At 39.7% G+C, this 20,731-nt stretch overlaps 1 protein-coding gene across 2 annotated transcripts in view; it reads right to left on the bottom strand.

Moving 5' to 3' along the window:
- Positions 1-272: 272 nt before the first annotated feature.
- Positions 273-20,731, bottom strand: part of KIAA1549 (KIAA1549 ortholog) — a 165,080-nt gene continuing 144,621 nt past the window's right edge. For both annotated transcript variants that reach the window (XM_089527932.1, XM_089527931.1), the window contains 8 exons: positions 17,047-17,252; positions 14,946-15,169; positions 14,262-14,406; positions 12,415-12,720; positions 11,779-11,831; positions 8,617-8,762; positions 6,398-6,552; positions 273-3,678 (listed from right to left, as the gene is read on the bottom strand). In XM_089527932.1, the coding sequence (XP_089384058.1) occupies positions 3,421-3,678; positions 6,398-6,552; positions 8,617-8,762; positions 11,779-11,831; positions 12,415-12,720; positions 14,262-14,406; positions 14,946-15,169; positions 17,047-17,252 (1,493 nt within the window). In that variant the 3' untranslated portion in view covers positions 273-3,420. The remainder of the gene's footprint in view (positions 3,679-6,397; positions 6,553-8,616; positions 8,763-11,778; positions 11,832-12,414; positions 12,721-14,261; positions 14,407-14,945; positions 15,170-17,046; positions 17,253-20,731) is intronic.

Here is a 20,731-nt window from a genome sequence, read left to right on the forward strand (position 1 = left end):
CATCCAGGTATTTATAAACAGTGGTTTATGAAACCATGGACAAGTGTCCTAAATCTGATTAGGATGTTACCTTTTCAGAAGGCAATTTTGACAATACCAGTTATTAGAATGTTTACAAACAGGATTTCTCTCTTGTCCTTTCTTCATTCTAAATGTGTGTCTTCAGCTGACTGTGTATTATCCTTTCTTAAGGATGGGCATTATCCTCTCTTAAGGCAACAGGATTCTCATTGTCTGGAAGAAAGAAAAGAATTATCTCAATTGCTCTAGGGATCTATATGCATACATTTTTTTCACATGGATCTCACCTCATGCAGAACCCAGCAGTTTCAACAAGAAGAAGCCAATCTACATTCATTAATGTAATAATGTACCTATTATTCTGTGTAGGTCCCAAAGTTACATGAAATACTGCTGATTCAAACTGAGCAAAGTTTCATACACTAGAGAACTCACTATCCTAGTGATAGACCATAAGAATTAATACTTCAACCAGTAAAAGCATTGACAACACACCTCCACACAAAGAACATCTTTCAAGTGTCTTTGTGCCACTGCTTTAGCTTTAATTTAGTCTAAGTTAAAAACAAAACCCAAAAAATACACTCCAACAAATGAAATAATTTAGTTAGATTTTTCACTCATGTTACGCAGGTTACAATTAAGCAATGGCCATATGACAGTAAATTACACCTCACAACTACCAGTGAAATTAAAATTCTGTAAAAATTAGTGCCTGGATGGCATGTACCGTCATATCAGTAGGAACACATACAAATGCAGAGATTGCTTCTAACAGTGAAATCTAACCTTTTGTTATCCTAAAATGGTCTTTTATCACACGTTTTACCACTTTTTTGTGAAGGTTTTCTCAAGAATCAAATGTGGTTTATGATAAACTAGTGCTGGTGACATGGCATCACTCAGGCTGGACTTCTTTGTTCATCTCATTTCAAATGACAGACTTGACTATTTTATTCTTGTAAAAAAATAAGAAAAGCAGGTAACACATCTGCATTCACAGCCTTTGGCAAATGAACAAAAAGCTTAATTCATCACACAGTACTCCCAATCTCAAGCATCAAGAGGGTTTTCACAAGAGATGTTCAGGGTCAATTTATACTTTATATTTTTCAGTGCATACCTACATTTTGTAAAGGGTGCACTTAAAACATAGTGTGTTGACTATTTTTAAAAAAATGAAAGAAATGCATGAACTGAGGCATGTACAGAAAGGCAAACTCTACAGGGACACTAAAAAGAGAACCAGGACTGGCTGGCAGCTCCTCTGTGGCACTTTCGAGTTTGTTGTCATGTAATGTATTAAAAGGCCTCTTTCTCTTCTTTACCAGCACTTAAGCAGTGCTGTTCATGTCTAATTGGGGTACAACATACAAGGCATCCGTTCTGAAGCTTGACTGATGATCCAATTGAAAAGTGTTTGATGGCTATTTCACCATCATGTTCAAAATTTCATGTTCAGATTTTGGTCACACACAAAGAAATGTCATCTTGAAGAGATACATTTGCTCCCTTCTGGAAATTAAGCATCTTCCCAGGCTTATCCCATGAGACATGTGGCCTCTTTTAACCTAAAAGACAGTGTGTTTTGCATAAGAATTTTTTTTATATAAAATGTATTCATGGAATTTGTAAGTGAGAAATGCTTCACTATGAAATTCTTATAAGGATAAGGCTTTTCTCAGAATTACAGAACTGTAGAATCTGAGTAGAACTGAAGGACTAACCCATTGTGAGTGACGGGGCTTAACCCATTGAGACAAAGTAGCCTCATTCAAAATGTCAAGGTAGAGATATGCTTAATTCTGGAGGCTATGCACTGCACAAGTTAAATGCTTTCCCAACATTGGCACATACCTTCCAAATGAAAGATGTCCACTTTGGAGAGCAGAAGACTCTGAAAGGGTGCCTCAATGATGTACTCCTTGTCAGAGGCCTACCAAAACTGTAGCCAGCTATGTTTGTTTAACCATTTCTACCTCACCTTTTCCCATTGGAATGGGTAGTTTATTGGGGAAATAATTCAGGTGATACAATGTAATTTCCATATGTATATATACAGAGCTCAGAAAGTCATGTTTTGAAAATAAATCATTATGTAATTAATTATAAAGCCTCTCAAAAGTAATTCATTGCTGTTAACAATAGAAAAATTTAAAAATTATGTTACTCATTGTGTTGCTTGTTCTGTTACTAGTAACTTCTTTGTTACTTAGAAATTAATTAATCCCTGAGGATTAATAACAGTGTTAGAACACTTTACAAATCCTGCTTAAAATGCCACTATGAATGCCCTTGGAAAGTAATTTTTAACAGTAACTAGCTTTTGCCCCTCCATCCCAACATTTCATAACCATTATATTACTTTTGAAATGTGACTTTGTTATGTTTTCACTGTAAAAAAGGGGTTACTTGTTATAGGTAACCAAGGTACTTGTAACTTGTTATTTCCAAGCTCTGTATAGATAGTATGCTCTGTACTACTTGTGAAACTGCCCTGAATAATCCCAACATTCTTCATTCCATCCCATACTCATTCACAAAAAAATAAGTCTTTGTGTTCTTTTTTTAAAGGAGAATGTTTGTTTTTCCAGCCTGAATGAATAGAAATGATTATATCCTTGATTTTTTTGTTTGCTTTTTTTTAAAGGCCATCATTTCAACATTGCAAACATCAGGATGAAGGGACACTTTGAAGCTTCAGCACCAGAAGAACAACAAGGAAGAGTGCAGAGAATGGCTCCATTTGGAAGCACAGAGCAATATTTAACAACAACAATTACTGTTCTGTTTCTTAACAGGTTACTCCAAGGTCCTTTACTTGTGGAGTCTTACAATGGTTTCGTTACATTAATTGCTTGCACAGGATCCACACTGTTTCTTGGTTATTTGAAGAAAAACACATCAGCAACATACACTAGGCAGCATCACTGGCAGATGTCTGAAACCATGGGATTCTTCTCATCAAACAACATCTGGCTTTATCTTGCATACTTTGCTTTTCTTCCACCAACATGGAGTCTGCTACTCAAATTCATTCTCATCTCAGAGGATGACATTGCCTCCATTGGAGCGTTTGGGTTCCAGGCCAGAACCATCACTGAATCAAACAGTCCCAACCACAGCACAGTTATAATGCCTAAGAGGCTTAAAAGCAGGAAATTGGAAGATTGTTAGGTGTTAATGCTTGCTGTGCCTTCCCAGCTTCCCTTCTCATTCACACATACTTTCTTCTTGTGGTGCTGCTAGGGAGTCCTTTTTCACTTGTCCCATGATCTCTGGTATTGTACATGCCCACTCCTCTGAGAGAAGAACAACAACAGGCTCTTGCTGATTTCCTGTGAGTCTCAGCTTCCACAGGAAGCGGATACTTGGCAGATTTGCAAGGAACATGACAAATCAGCTGTGGAAGTTCTGCACAATGGTCTGTTTCTGAGAGAGCCGGAGGAGCTCCTCTCGGATTGCTTTGATGAGAGAGGCCGATGAGTGGCCTGGCTGCTGGAGGTCCTCAGTGGAGCTGGTGTTGTAGCAATGTCCCGGGCCCTGGTGGTTGCTGTGTGGAAGCTGAACAGGTGGCGCTGAGGGCTGTCGAGCTGAAGTCCTCGGCATCGGGAATACTGGTGAGGAGGAATATTCTTGAGGTCCAGGCATATGTGTCTGGGAAAAGGCACAGAACATTACTGCACTCTCTGCTTGAGAAATAGAAATAATACTACTAATTTTAAAAAGACAAGAAATGGGGGGGAAAAGAACAAACAGCAGAAAAAGGCAGATATGGAAGAACCAAGTGTTTTCTTGGATCTGAAATGCAGAACTGGAAGGTTGAATACCTGCAGTTCTTCTTCTTCTTCTTTTTTTTGAGAAACACCTGTTTATTACTGAGTTGCTTCTCGAACCCCAGGACTGCTCTGCACATTGGTTTTTAAAATACTGTTTTCAAAGGGCTAGCTGCATTAGTGTGCTGCAGAACACACAATATAGTCTTGTGAACTCATTTATCACAGTAATTGTTTTCATGGACTGGAATCAGCTTCAATAGTTGCACAAAACATTATTCTTATTTGGCAGATATAATATGAACATCAGCTTAGGGATGAGAATGGCCTTCAGGTGACACCAGAGCCAATTTGTAGTCCCCACTGCCCTAGGGGTGGGTCAATTTTTTCCTTCTTTTTTTATGCCCAAAGATGCCCTTTGGGAACACATTTCTGGCCCCATTTCCCCTTCTCAAACTATTTTAGTTTTGAGGAAGGGGCCGTTTTTTAAAACCGGAAGTAAACCAAAAGTGACTGTAAAGGGGAAGAAATGTAGGCAAAAGCCAATATATTTATTGTATACATTTTTAAGTTTCAATATATTTGTTAAAGTTTGCCATTTTTGCTTTTTATATTCTTTTCTAGATTCTGTGCAATACTCACATCTATGCACAGGTATACCGTTGCCAATTTCATGCATCTGATGAAGTGGATTCTAGCCCATGAAAATGTATGCCAAAATTTTTACTAGTGTTTAACATACTCACAGTATATTGTTCATTTATTTTTTGACAGTTTTATGGCAATACTTGTAAAAGCACATCTACTTGCATCAGGAACTCAGTACATATGTGTTACCATCACACTAATTTGAAACAACACCAAAGACAACTGGGTCAAGCTTACATGCTTGTTTAGACTGTATGCATTTTGCAGCTGATTTAACTACAGGAACACTAAGTTTAAAAACAGGCATTTAGCTAATCTAAACAGGGTGACTAATACAAAAAAAGAGAAGAGGTTTGAGGACAGAGGGGAAATACAGAAAGATCAAAAAAGAACATAGAATACATAGTAACAAATAACACTACAGAAATATAATTGAATGTGTGATGCATACTGGTCCAGGAAAATTATTGATGTTAACATGCCAACTGGCTTTGCTTCAGGATCAATACCCACAAAAGAATGTCCTATATGAATTTTTGAAAAGAAATCCCACAGCCACCTCCCACACCCAACAACCAATAGAGTGGAGGGTTGGTTTTTTTGTGTAGTAACATTTAGGCTGACGGTAGAAAAGACTGACAGAGAAGGCTGTGAAGCAACACTAAAGCAACAATATTAACAACAGCAAAGGTATACAGAAGAGGCAGAGACTTAGCTTATTACTGTGAGAGAGAAAAACAAGTACTAAGGATTATTCCAGCAAAAACCAGCAGATGGTAAGAGAGACATTAAGTGATGTGCTTCATAACACAGTAGAACTATATGGGTAAATTGGACCTGAAAGTGTCGGAGGCTGTGGAGCTCAAACTTGGCCTTCTATTATTGAGGTACTAGTTCTTTGCCCCATAGTTCAGATAAGGACACTATGGACTGTCCAGGTAGGGCAGTCACACACAAAAAACACAGTTCCCCAGCCAGAAAGTTTGGTGAAACAAGGAAGCCAAGCAGGATTCATCAGCTAATCTTACTCTTTCAGTCTTGAGGACTTCTCTCACCTTGGGAGGTCTGACACAAAGAACCCTATCTTGACTTACACTAACACCAGGGCACATTTTTATCCTGCCTACTACCTCCCTCCCTGTTAGCTTCCCCTGCCCTCCAACACACATCTTGGTTTAGCCTTTGACATCAGTGCCTGACTGTTAGCACCAGTGCTCGAACACATGATTTCACACATGTCCAAAAGAGAACTATAAATGTCAGCATCTAACACTTCTTTAGACCTACCATGCATTTTGCCCAGATAAAACTGGCTTGTAAAAGTAAAACTCATAAATAAAATAATAAAACTTTTATTTTTATCCCTCTTTCTATGATAAAACAATCAAAAGCAGTCCCATCCCCACAAAAAAGCCTTTAAAAATATGCTCAACGCATCTTTAATCCCATGTTCGATAGCCAAGGCTTTCCAGTTGTTAGAACTGACAGTCAACCAGATGGCCCGGACCTTTTGGGGAGGGGGTCTACACTCATGTCAGAAAGACAATTCCAGGGAAGGAGAGTCCACCGAGATTGTAAAGCCAGGGTGGGGAACCTGCACCTCTCCAGACATGGTTTGATGACAGCTCCTATCACCTCTCACCACTGGCCACACTGGCTCAGGCTGATGGGAGGGAGCTAGAGTCCAACATCCTCTGGTAGGCCATGATTTCCTCACCTCCCGCATAAAAGATAAGAGCCAGAAGTAAGAAAGAAAAGGACAGGGAAAGCAGTTTCAAGGACTGGACTGTGAAACAGACAAAAGCAGCAGCTAAAGGTCAAAGGAGCAAGTTTTTTTTAAAAGAATCCGTCTTGGGAAGGAACTCCCAAAACAGTACAGGATGAAAAAAAAAAGAATTAAAGGAACACAAGACTGCTGCAGAAACTATTCAAACATGAAGCACAGTACTCACTGCATCTCTCCTAGCATATTCATCCTCTCCACGATACGGGGGCCACCCTGGTTCCCCCGGCTGGCCATGCCCTGCTCTGCCTGAGGGGATCTCCACTTGTTGACCTCCGATCCTGCTAGCAATTCCCACCTGAGTGAGGTGCTGTATCTGAGAACCTTAAAAGCAAATATTGTTTGTTTTTTTCTTTCCTTTTTCCATGCATCAACAGAAGTGTGGGGGGGGAAGGGAGGTATGAAACTGAGGGTGGAGTGGTGGTTTGGTGGTGGTGATGAGGAGGATAAGAACACAAAAATACAAGAGGATTGAGGTGTGTGGGGAAAATGAACTCTGAATTTTTAAAAAATTATCTAAGAGATTTTTTTTAACATCTACTGAACTGGGGGCAAATAGAAGGACTATCTGCATGCAAATACTCAGTAAAGTCCTTTTGCAAATGGAGGATGTTGCCTGTGTGGTTCAAAACTATGATAGTTATAAATAAATAAATAGGTTTATGCTGTGCACGAGCATGGTCGGTTGCAGAAGTGAAGAAAAGAGTGGGCACACGCTGGACTAGGTAACATTTCTGGCACACTGAGCCTAATCAACATCTTAGCCATTTTTTTAAAAAAAAATGTGCAATGTTAACGAATATTCTTTAGATTTGCATGCTAGTGATTTGCCCTTAGTGGTAGAGGGAAATATTTGCTTGCTATAGGACACTCAGCTGTACAGTAGCAGCAGGAGCTCAATGAGGGGACAACAATGTGGGTATAGTACATCGCTATACCATTGTTGCTTGCTTTCACCAACTCTCTTTTGAACTTAAGAAGAACTCACCTTAGCCGATCAAATATTACCTTGCAGATATCCTCAGGACTGCTACCAGCAATAGATTTATACAAAATGCATACACTCTACTATTGTTATTGGACTACAATTTTGTTGTTGTTGTATGCATTCAAGATGGTTCCAACTTGTGACATCTGTAAGGCAACCCCATCATGGGGGTTACTAGATATGCTAGATTCATTTGGAGAGTTTGTCTTTGTCTTCTTCTAAGGCGGAGAGAGTATGACTTGCCCAAGGTCATCCAATGGGTTTCCCTGTCTGAGCAGGAATTTGAACCCTGGTCTCCATAGTCATAGTCCAATGCTCAAAACATTACACCATGCTGTCTTATATGTAAATCCTTGCATTCCCTACACAGAAGCTATGATTTGGAAGAAATTAGACCCTGCTTTTACATACTTTAAAAGAGAAAGCAAGGATTTGTCAACTTTTCCTAAACATGATGATATGCATGTATTTTATAGGGGAATATCATATCCTGTTTATAAAATTTAGCATGAGGAGTTGCCCTTTGCTGGAAAGCTAACTCTAATACTTTTAACTGGAATGGTTTCTGGTAGATGACAGTGAATTCTACATTATTGATAGCAACAAAAGCATTCTTGGCCCCAGGACAGCCTCTTCTTCTCCTCATGTAATAAACCAAAAATTTCATTTGCAACTGTATGTCAGAAACAAAATAATGTTATCCCCAGATACAGTATAGGAATCTGCTTAGGAAAGAAGCAAAGATTTCTTATGGGCAGAAAAATCTTGAACTACTGTATGTCTTCAGGAAGTGAACATGCATTCCAAGTTGTACCTGCTGCAGTCATGTATGTGATGTACTAAGAAGTCAACATGTCTGCAACCCAAATCCATAACTAAAGCTGCTGAGATGTGTTAGGAAACCCTTCATGAATATGTCTATAATATAAACCATCTACTTCCCTTATGGTTGAATGTGAAGAATAAATGTTGCAAGATCTTGTATCTTTTATTTTGTCCCAAGATCATCCTCACAGTATGAGTGAACTATGTGTGTTTGTGTATGTGTATGTCTACACGCAGAGTAATTAAACAGCTTAATTGAAAATACACATATATTTTCATTTCTCTCTATTATCACTATTTAGATATCTATCTTCAAAGTCATTATCCTGACTCATATGGCTAGGAGTGCCAATAAAACTCAGGGTGGTCCCTTCCTTCACCCCACCATCACCCTGCCATCACCCTTAATGGGAGGTCATGTGAAACTCCCATGTAGTTATGCTAGTAATTTATAAGCAGAGGGTGCTCATCACACTCCTCATTTGCATGCTACATTTAGGGACTATCTAAGTGCTGAATTGTAGAAGTGAGATGGGACTCACTGTAGCACACAACAGTTATGAATCCTTAAGTACCTGCAGTGCTTCCAACTGGTCGCGGCCGAGCCACAGATGGCATTTCCTCTGGATAAATCCCTCTAGTGGCATACTGAACATCAGATGGCTGCTGGTCTGGATGTATTAATTCAACAGGAGGAAGAAAACCTGGCCCCAGGTTTTGCCTGTTGGCAGAGCAAGAGTGCAACACAACTGACATGTCTTCTGAGACAATAGCATTGCATATTCCAAAACATATCATTTCACCCTTGTCCACTTCACTATGTACAGCCCCCCCTCCCTGCAACTACTGGACTGTGAAACAATGAGCACACATGTTTCATAGCATGGGCCTATGTTAGCCCATTTGCTACTTCATTTATAACAGGCACATTCTTTTAGCCTTAAAGATTTACCTAAAATCATTTTTGCTTAGAAGAGTTTGAGAGGCAGGTATGGCCCTACTTACGAAACTTTGTGGCTGTGCGTTTTCTAGTCTTAAAACAGTTCAAAGCATCTGGATGGTGCCACATTGCTTACCCCAGCAGTAGCCCCTTAAAGCTAGAGAAAAGAGAATTGGGAGTACTTTGCCTATATGCCTGTCTGGCAGGGATTCGACTAGGTGGACTTTGTGGTCTCTTCTAAACCTATGATTCTATTGTTCTAGAATGCTATGGTTAAAGAGTGAGTATCCTCAAAGGCAAGGTGTAGCCCTAATAATCATTCACAAATTCTTAACAGTATACATTTAGAAAATTTAAAATTTGACTGTTGGTGAATAAAATCTGCAGCCAGTACTTCCTCCCATTCCAGTGTCTATAAAGTATGAGACAGTGGTGCGTTACAGACCGCCGAGAAGCGGCGGTCTGCTGCCGCCGCCGGTTGCAGCGTCCGGGAACCGCAGCAGCCAAACGGTGCGGTTCCTGGATGCTGCCAAGAAGGAGCGTGAAAATCGCACTCCTTCTGGCGGCCTGGAAGAGACGCCACGAGGCGCTAGTCACGCACTCACGGCGTCACTTCCGCAGTGCAACGTGCGGATGCACAGCGTCCGCTACGTCAAAATGTCTGTAATAGGTGTAGGGGCATCTAGAAGAGACACCCCTTTTTCAAGCTGGGACGTCCTGAGGATGTCCGAAATGGTGGTCTGTAACCCGCCAATGCTTCCCACTCACTGTTAGATCAAGCACATTTTGAGTTCTCAGGTGATCTTACTTCAAACTTGTTTGCAAAATATTTCCTCCCAGTTCAATCACTGTTACATTTCCAGTTATTGCTGTAAGTTTTGAAAGTTATTAAATAAACACGAGAAGGTGTAACAATTTGATGAAACTTATAATATTTAGTGTCCTTAAAATCAAATGTTAGAATCATAGAGCTGGGAGAGACCATAAGGGCCAACCAGTCCAACCCTCTGTCATGCAGGAAATCACAATCAAAGCAGCCCTGACAGATGGTCATCCAGCCTCTGCTTAAAGATAACTACCTGGGCACACATGTGCCCCTATACCCCCAAACCTAAAATAAAAATAAATAATTGGTCAAAAAGGCAACTGAGCTGAAGCAACATCATTTCTGCTGTGCCAAAATGTGATGATGTGGCATGCTGGTAGAGAGAGGTGGGGGGAAATGGCAGTTGCCCTCCTCTGTTGTAGAGTCTCTAGATATCCTGAGGAGTCTCATAAGCAACTTGTGTAGCATCCTTTGGTTTCACTTCACTGAAAATCTTGATTACATTACTAAAGAGAAAAGGAATAATCTATTTTTTCCCCCAACTACTGTTTCAAAACCCAGCTTTTCAACTACTTGGCTGTGACAGTAGTTTGCTACCTCAGCAACTTTTAAAAAGAAATCTTTGATCCTGAATTTCAATGGATCTTCTGCACAAGCCACACAGAAATGAATGGGAATAAGAACATCAAACAGGCATTTCTTGATGAATGATTTTACAGGCTTGCTTACTTTTTTGTCAGTGATATGGAATAAATTCGTAAACAACTACAAAGGCAATACTGCCTAGACCAAGTATACTAGCTATTAGGAAGCAACACTGTGATGACTATAAGGGTTTAATTGCAATTATGGCATTGTTGTGTTTTTTCGGTTGGTGTTGCTGTTGCATGCCTTTAAGTCATTTCTAACTTAAGGCAACTCTAAAACAAACCTATCACAGGGTTTTCTTGGGAAGATTTCTTCCGAGGAGGTTCACCACTGCCTTCTTCTGAGGCTTGTTGCATGTGGAAAGCCAGTGGGTTTCCATGGCTCAGAGGTGATTTTAACCCAGGTATTCCAGGATCCTAATCCAGTGCTCAAACTATGGTGCAGGAGGATGATTTCCAGGTTGTAGGAATTTAAAAATACAGTCAACCCTTCTTATACACGGATTTTTTTATACATGGATTCAAGCATACACGGTTTGAAAATGTTCAAAAAAAGTATAAATTTCAATTAGCAAACCTTGATTTTCCAGTTTTTATAAGGGACACCATTTTGCTATGTCATTATATTCAATGGGACTTGAGCATACACGGATTTTGTTTTACACAGGAGGTCTTGGAACCAAACCCCAGCGTATAACAAGGGTCCACTGTATCTAGAAAGAAGAGGAGTGTTGTTGTTGTTGTTGTTGTGTGCCTTGAAGGTTGATCTATCAAGGGTTTTCTTGGCCAGAATTGTTCCGAGGGGTTTTTCCTTTGCCTTCCTCTGAGGCTAGAAGAGAGTGACTTGACCAAGTTCATCCAGGAGGTTTCCATGATCAAGTGGGGATTCAAACTCTCATCTCCACAGTCGTAGTCCAGTGCTCATGCCGCGACATCATGCTGACTCTAATTTATCATTACAGAAGCATAAATACACTTCCAGTCTGTGGTTCTTTTTCCTTTCTTCTCAGTCTGCAAGCCATGTCATCATACTGTGCATTTCTCTTTGATAGGTAGTTTCCAATGATAAGGGCTGGGATAGGAATAGCCCAAGCACAATGCATGCTGTGTAAAAACTGAACATTAGCAAAAAGAGAACAGATGGGCTTGTAGCTCTGTGTGCCTTGTAATGTCTGGCTAGGATCTCAAGATCTAATCCAAAATTGGGAAGGAAGATGTAATTAATATCTATGATAACTGTCTCCCTATCTCCTCTAAGCATGTTGCCATGTTTAGAAAGTCATTAAGAAGTACTGTTAGCAGAAAGACACAGTCAGACAACTACCTTTGCAACAGGCCTGGCATTGATGGAGGAGTCATCCCAAATTCCATGTATCTCTTAAAAAGAGAGAGAAGATAATGCATTAGAAGATATTTTAACTTAATTTAAATTAAAATCAGAAATTATAATCCTTTATGCTCATTCCCCAAGCTTGTTTTATTCTTGAAAAAAAAATTAACAAAAAAGAAAGAAAATACTTCACGCAATGTATCATTAATGTGTGGAATTGGCTATTATAAGATATAGTGATGACCTTGGACAATTTTAAAAGGTGATGAGGCAAATTAATGGAAGGTAAGTCTCTCAATGGCTACAAGTAAAGATGGTTATAAATTACCTCCAGTTTGTCTCTGAATGTCAGTTATTTAGGAATACAAGCAAGAGGGTTCAATTGAACTCATGTTTTGCATATTTGTTTTCTATTGGCATTTGGTTGGATCCTGTGGGAACAGAATGCTGGGCTTTGGCCTGATTCAGAAGGGCTATATTTATGGTTTAAAGATGATTAACCTGTACTTAATCTTTCAGTTTCCTAAAATCTATACATATAAATTTTAAAATTTTGTGAACATAAAGTTCTTGCAAGCTTTAATTCAGCAGACTTGATACTTGAAATGACTCAAACTTAGGCTTGCTCACCGTGTGAGCCTGGCCATATGGTGACCCCCACTGGCTGCTCGGGGTGTCCCTTGCTGTTCGAACAGGAGTGCTTGTTGGCTGTCCCCCAGACCCTCCAGGATGTGTGATGGCAGCAGAGCTGGATGTTTGGCTACTGGGGGCCACCAGGGCGAAGGCATCATCCAGGAGAGAATGCATTGTCTGCCGGGCCTCTTCAATGGACGGCTGAGGAGGGATGTACTGAGAGGTGTGAGGAGGAAGGCCTGAGAACTTCCCCAGTTCAGTTGAAGAAGTTGTCTGGGGTTCAGCAGGAAGGTCAGGATCAGACTGTAAAGGGTACAGAAAGAAGATGTTCTAAAGAAGAGTCTATTGCCTAAGTAGCTGGGATGTGAATGCTCCCATGATTATAGTAGTTTCATGTGTTTTGAACATTTTGAATATTTATCGTACACATTGGTCAAAACCCTAACAGGTAAGGCATAATGCTATGTGTCCAGTCTCCACATATATCTTTTTGGACAGGGTAAAAGGGCTGTTCTTTAGCCCTGCACACCAAAATATCCCCACATTGGCTATCAAATTCCGAAAGGGGCTATTGCTGCTGCTTATTGGTGAAGAGGAGAGAGTGCCGAAGCATGTCAGATGATGATGAAGAACCAGCTTAACTCAGCTCAGAGGGCAAAGAAAATGCTTAAAGACAGAGTATACTCTCTTACCCCCTCCATTCTCAGCTACATTCTCTGAACATTTTCTATTCCACTTCTTCTGCTCCACTTCTCCCCCTCCCCACTGGTAAACAGCAGCACAGTGTGCCCTCACAGGGAGTGACAGCTGCCAGAGAAAGGAGTATTTTGATGTTGCACAAAGGACTACAGAATAGCATTTTGGACATAGATGTACATAAAACACACTAATTTGCTAACAGTATTCTGGCCACTATGGGGATATGCACACAAATCATTAATAGCATCCTCTTCTTCTGGAACAACATGTAATGGCTTTCTGCATATTTCAGAAAGCATTATGACAGGGAGACAAACAACAGAATGCAAGCTACCCATAATCACTCATTCAATTATGTCACTGTTAGCATATTTACACTGTACCCATTATCCAGTCATTCGTTATCCTGAATGTCAGAATTACTATCCTTTACTTGTGCTTTTACTGCAAGGAAGCTGAGGCTAAAAATAGAAGGTGCACAAAGAAAATGGAATCCACCAAGGACTTGAGGAATATGCTGAAGCCATACCAAGAACATCTATTTTATAACCAAGCTGAGAAACAGCTCACAGCAACACTGAGCAACCAGCCATCTATTATCCCTGACTCTCATTTGCATCTTATAAGTGAAGGCAAAAAGGTGCTGGCCTTCCCTTTGGTTATAAGATTCTGCATGCCCAGGCCAGATCTGTTTTATGTTGCACAGTGAGCTGGTGTTCGGTGAAAGAAGATATCTTAAGTGTCTGGTTATATGCTCTACCCTACCAGAGAAAGAATAGACTTGATAGAGTGATAAGCAAGATGTCTAAAAAGACATATTGAAAGCAAAAGACCATGATTGTTTTTTAAACCAAAAGTTGGCAGCCTAGTGACCTCCATATGGTTTGGACAGCAACTCTCTTTGTTTCCAGCCATCAGCCATGTTGGCTGAGGATGATGGGAATTGTTGGCTGAAATATCTGTGAGGCACTAGGTTCCCTATGCCACTTTGCTAATCTTCCCTGGGTATTTTTGCAGTATTTCAATTCAAGCCAGTAATTCAAGCCAAGTGTTTCTCAGAATCCAAATACCTTTCACCCCTTTGTCATGAGGGTAGTGAACAGTGCCTTCCTAAAGGTATAAATCAAATAAATACATGAACTTACAATATATGCAGAGTTGTTGACTCCAGGAGGCCTCTTGTACGTCCCATCACTGTCAGTGGTGATTAGTCGGTCTCTGTCAGCATCCATTGGACTCCCATTAATCTGATGCCTTCGACGCTGCTTTGGAGACCTTTTGGCCCTTGAACTATGAAGAAATAAATAGAAGTAAAAAAGCTTAAACATCAAAAGTTATTAACACCATCTGATAGTTGTGGTCTTGGTTTTCCCAAGTTTTCGTAAGTTTTTAGAATTTGAAACATATAAAAATGTTTCAGAGTGGCCAGGTCTTTTAGGATTATCATTTTTTTTATTTTGTTTTCTAAAAATATATCTGCAGATATGTTATATTAGATCATTCTCATATATATATATATATATATATATATATATATATATATATATAATTTTTGCACGATGTTCTGAGAAATTTGGGCAACCAGTGGTCAATAAATAATCTAAACATCAACACTGCAGAATACTTTCACCAGTCATGATATGTATGTGATTTAAAGTATATATTTCTTTTCTCCTTCTGTAAGCTTGCTGCAATGAACATCTTGTATGAATTTAACGAAGCACAAAAATGACAAGAGTTTCCACATTTCACATTAACAGAGACTGAATTCCTTTCTGAACTCCCTCCCTCTCTCCCTCCCTCCCTCTCTCCTTCACTCCCATTCTTACCTCTTCCTGGGTTCTATGAAAACAGTAGGCATGTTGCCACCAGGGTCCAAGATCTTGTCTATCTGCATCTGTGCCTTTCGATACATTCTCTGCTGCTCTTTGGTATCAATAATAACCATATCATCCACAATCGGAAACTCATAATGTCCTTTCCGCTTAGCTCGAAGCCGAATCTTATTGCGATGATGCTCAATTTCAGATTTATGCCTCAAGGCTGTCTGGATCTTTAAAGAAAAGAAAAGGCAAGAAGCATTAAATATGTTTTGGAACATACAGCCTCCCTCAGTTGAGACAGAAAGGGATTGTGCAAAAGAGCATAAGCATCAGAAGATAAATACTGAACACTGTATTTCAATACCACCTTCTCCTGCTTATAATTCATCCACATACTTTCCAGGTAGAAGAATTATGATACTCAACATGATGATTAATACTGCAAGGGCAATTAAGAGAGCGTGAGAGTAGAGTGCTAATAAAATTGCATGACAAACATCAAATTATACTTCCTGCAGACTATCATAAAAACAGTAAGGAATTTAGATGACAGTGTCAGATTATATTGTAAAATCAAAGCTTGGAAAAGTCACATTGCTGGAGCATATCTCCCAGAATTCCCTAGCCAGCATAGCCTATGGCTATGTTCTGGAGGTCAGACTAGCTGAGGCATTCTGGACATTGTAGATATTTCCTCCAAAAATGTAACCTGACTGTATTTTTCTGTGTATAAGCTCATATGGGGACACACTTCAAATGTGTTCCTTGTTTTTGAGTGCATTAACCAGAAGCACCATTCTTCTCAGAGGAGTTCACTTCTAATATTTCTGGTCTGCATAAACCACTCTTCTATGCCCATGCAGTCTATCATTGGAAGCAATTCTAGGCTTTTCCTCTGGGTCAATCATCTTTGATGCAGAAAAACAGCAGAATTCTCTGTCTAATTAGAAGCTGAGTAGAAGGAGGCAAAACCAAAACAACAAGCCATACAGAGAGACAAATGTCCACTGGTTTTTCCTCTTTCTCACTTCTGGCTCATCATTTCATCAGTGTCTCAACAAAGATTTTCAAAGGGCTAGCCTTTCTTCACACCACCCTCTGCTATAACAGAGGAGGGCTCTCCTTTTTTTTTTTTTAAAAAAAACAAAAAACAAAACTCCCTTAAGAACTCCCTTTCTTCCCCTGGTGTTTCAAGTAAACACAAGTACAAATTATAGTTTTTTGTGGTTTTTTTGGGCTATGTGGCCATGTTATAGAAGAGTTTGTTTCTGATGTTTTGCCAGCATCTGTGGTTGGCTGGTGAAACATCAAAAACAAACTCTTCTATAACATGGCCACATAGCCCCAAAACCCCACAAAAAACTATGGATGCCAGCCATGAAAGTCTTCAACTTCACACAGGTACAAACTGCCAAATATGCACATACTGTTCCATAAGCAAGTACTACATTCAATTTGTATGCATATACAAGACAGGTAGAGTGTGCGTACATTTCCATTTCAGGGAAGACATATAAAACACAGGCCTCTAGGTGTATGAATAAGTCACTATACCACAATGGCTTATGGAAATGAATGTGATACCTGTACCTAAGGAATGAATGCAATTACCTTTCCCATGAATGTGTGTGGTCATACAGAAAAAATAAGTATGATTCTATGATCATTTTCCCAATTCTTCCCTTCTCACAATTACCCATATCCTACAGAATTGTTCTCATATCACTGGGATTTATACAGAAAAAATCTTTACACAATTTAAGGTGATCTAGAACAAGAATGAGGAAACGTGTTAGACTACAACTCTCATCAGCGCTAGTCAGGATAGCTAATGGTTAAAGAAATGCTGGGAATTGTATCCAACAACATTTACAGGAGCAGTGTCTGCCCATATCTGTTCTAGAGAGCTTTCTAAAGACACATTATGCCCTTCACTCCAAATCCTGGGGATTGAGTTCAGTAAAAATACTAAAAATGTGCTATGACTAGAGAACATTAGGAACTGTCGTTCTAAGAGAAAAGGAAGTGAGAAATCTCTATCCAAAATGCAGTAGCTCTTGGTGTAAGATTTATTACAGGTTGTGAAACAGTTTAATTAATAGATTACCTCTTTGTTAATTTTATTGGTTTCTGCTACTCGATCAGAAAGCGGTTGATTCTGAATTGGAGGTGCTGCAATTGGCTGCATAGCAATCAACTGAATCTTACTAGGCACCCTTCTGCTGACTTCAGAGGACCGTGACATTCTGTCCACATGCTCAAAGATGGAGGCTGAGGAGTGTTGCTCTGTTCCATTACTGATCTGTGGAGGACCTGCATAACATGAAGAAACAGAAGGTAGAAAAGTGTTGAATATTCTCAGTAAGGGCCCAAGGAAAGTAATTTTTTTTGCAGTATGTTCAGGACCAACCGTTTGAATGATACATGATATTGTGTTGTGTTCCTTCAAGACGTTTCCAAGTTATGGTGACCCTAAAGCAAACCAATTTTCATTTTCTTGGGAAGATTTTTTCAAAGGGGGTTTGCTTTTTTTCTTCCTCTGAACCTGAGAGAGTATGATTTGCCTAAGGTCACCTGGGAGTTTTCTGGCTGATTGGGGATTCGACTCTGATCTTCTGGAGTCCCTATCCAGCACTCAAACTGCTACACTACACTGATTCTCCATAATATCATAAAAACTAATAAAATCAAATAACTATCATACTGATAAAAACAAACATGCTTATATTTTAAATCTGCAGGTAAGGCCTTTAGATTTACTGTAGATACAATCAGCCCTTCTTATACACAGATTTTTTATACACGGATTCAAAATGTTCAAAAAAAGTATAAATTTCAAATATCAAACCTAGATTTTCCATTTTTTATAAGGGACACCATTTTGCTATGTCATTATATTTAATGGGACTTGAGCATCCACAGATTTTGTTATCCACGGGGGATCTTGGAACCAAACCCCAGAGTATAACAAGGGTCCACTGTAATAAGAAAATATAAATTAGAGGGGAAGTACTTCAGGGTTAAATTACAATTCATAATTTATAATATTTCTGGAGAGCATTATTTCCCTCTAAATATTTCTAATACATTCCCTATCCATGTTCAAATTGGCTGAGACTAACAAATGGCAAGTGTGAAAATCTATATAAAAGCCCTTCTGTGTACTACCATAAGCTCACAAGGTTTTTAGTAGCACCAATTGGCTTCCTCCAAGGGGTTTGTGCATGTGTCTGTATAAACATAGCTATCTGTTGTTGTTGTGTGCCTTCAAGTCATTTTCTGACTTACGGAGACCCTAAGGCAAACCACTGCCTTTCCCTGAGGCTGAGAGCATGTGACTTGCCCAAGATCACTCAGTAGGTTTAATGGCCAAGCTGGTAATCAAACCCTGGCTTTCAGAGTTGTAGTCCAACACTCAAATGTGTTGAACTGTGCTATGCTGGCTCTCATAAATACAGCTATAATTACATTTATATTTGCAGTGGTTATTTTTTTTTACTGCTTAAAAAATCAACTTTTAGATGGTTACTCAGAACTGCTACAGCATAACTACAGCTTACAATATAGGCAGACAAAAGACCGATAATAGCCACTCTACACACAGAGAGAAAGATTTCAAAAATGGGTTTTACAAAACTGAAATAAGATTTATAGCCTGTTCAGGTTTTTGTTTTGTTTTTGTTTTTTGCTGTGGGAGGAGACTGGTGTGGCTGATAGTGGGTCTTGAAAATTGGTTCCTGTACCCCTGAAGCTTTCTCATTCAGGTTTAGGCAGTTATCCAAACATTTAGTTGCTTGACACCCACTCTGACACCATCCGATCCCATGTGCTGGGATGAAGTTGATGATAATGGAGGAAATCTCAGTCCCTCTCAGTGCAAACTGATACCATATGCTGTTCCTGCAACCTTGGTGGGAGTAAGTAACTTAAGAAATGGGCTGGGGGCCTGAGACAATACTCAAAGATCCCTAAGGGTTCCTACAGCAGATATGGTAGGGATCTGGCCTTATTATTATTATTATTAGTAGTAGTAGTATGCTTTATTTATATAGCGCTGTAGATTTACAATGGTTCCAGCATCAGTACTGAAATGTTTGCTTTTATACTACTGTGAAGAAAACCCACACTGAAGATGCCAATCACAAAGACAAATCAAGTTCATTTCCAGGCCTGACAATTGGCAGACAATCTTGGACCCTAACAAGGTAATGAGAAGAAAAGGTAGAGGCAGATGGGCAGAGAAGTCAGTGGTGAAAATACCCCTAAACTGCAGGTGAAGATTTTTATCACCCAGGAGCAGAGAAGGGGGGATGAATTTCCATTCAGATCCATTGTAGGGCCTGACCTGTAAAAGCCATCCAATTCAGCTATTGGCTTGGAGGAGGGGACTTGAGCTACAGCACACCTGGGCAGCTAACAGTATCAATAAACTGTTGCACCTGAAAAAAGATCCCCCCCCCCACACACACAACAGGGACAAGAAGAGGCCCCAAGTAAGAAAGGGTTTGACTTTGCAGTGTCTTTGACACCAGAGTGCACATGTTCCTCTGACTCAAAACTGGAGATGCAGAAGAGTGATCCTGAGAACAGGAAGGAGGGCAGGGAGCAAAAAAGCTCCTTTCTCTTTTGGATTGAAGAGAGCTTTCATTAAACACAGTGGCAAAGACAAATAAAGGGCAATTCATAGGTTGCACACAGTGCAAGTTAATTAATTCCTAGAATGTTTATTCACTACAGCCCAAATGGCTTCTTAACCTAAAATAGTTATATCAGGTTTTCCTAAGATTACAAGGAATGTAAAACTTATGTGCTTGCTCAGGATGAATATGAAGACAATGAGATTCAGGAACATTATTAAAAGCATGACATGGACAAGAACAGGATGCGACTCCTAGATCAAATGTGAAGCTATAGTCTCATTCAGACATAACACTAAACTATGGTTTAATTTGAAAAGAACAAACCTTGGGCATGTAACCCCCTGCCCCTTCTCACTCTGGAAAGGGCAAGAAGTGAAAGCTCTTCCTTCCATTTTTAAAACCAACAACATTTCAGAATTCTTTCCAAATCTAGACATACTAGATGACACCCAGATCTATCTCTCCATGTCTCCGACTGACACAGTGACTAAGGATGGCACCTCTCCTCTGGATGCCTGCCTGGGGTCAGTAATGGGCTGGATGAGGGAAAACAAACTCAAGCTGAATCCAGAGAAAACAGAGGTATTCATGATAGGTACCCCAAGTCCAGACAGGGAAATTTGTCATCCAGTCCTGGATGGGGTCATGCTTCCCCAAAGGACAAAGTTCGCAGTTTGGGAGTACTCTTGGATTCATCGCTACAGTTATCATCTCAAGTAGATGCGATAGCCAAGAGTGCTTGGTATCAGCTTCGGCTGATACGCCAGCTGCGTCCCTGTCTGGACCGAAAGGACCTTGAAACAGTAGTACATGCACTGGTAATAATAATAATAATAATAATAATAATAATAATAATATTAATAATAATAATAATATATTTATTTGTATACCGCCCTGTGGCGAACCAATCCGGGCGGCTGACAACAGTAAATATCACAGAGTAAAATATAAAATTAAAAACATTATAATCCCTCCCCTCCTTATGAAAGTATTAAAAAATATGACAGATTAAAAACACAATATCAAAACATAAAGCATAATTAAAACAAACTAAAAACCCTGGTGTCCCTCTGGAGATCCTCAACCATCACTAAAGATGGGGCCACGAGAGGAAAGAGGGGATCAGGGAGTCCGGGCCGGGATGGTTAATCT

This window comes from Sceloporus occidentalis, unplaced genomic scaffold (assembly GCF_023333645.1).
Source record: "Sceloporus occidentalis isolate IW3139 unplaced genomic scaffold, rSceOcc1.0.p SCAF_5, whole genome shotgun sequence".
NCBI classification, from domain to species: Eukaryota; Metazoa; Chordata; class Lepidosauria; order Squamata; family Phrynosomatidae; genus Sceloporus; species Sceloporus occidentalis.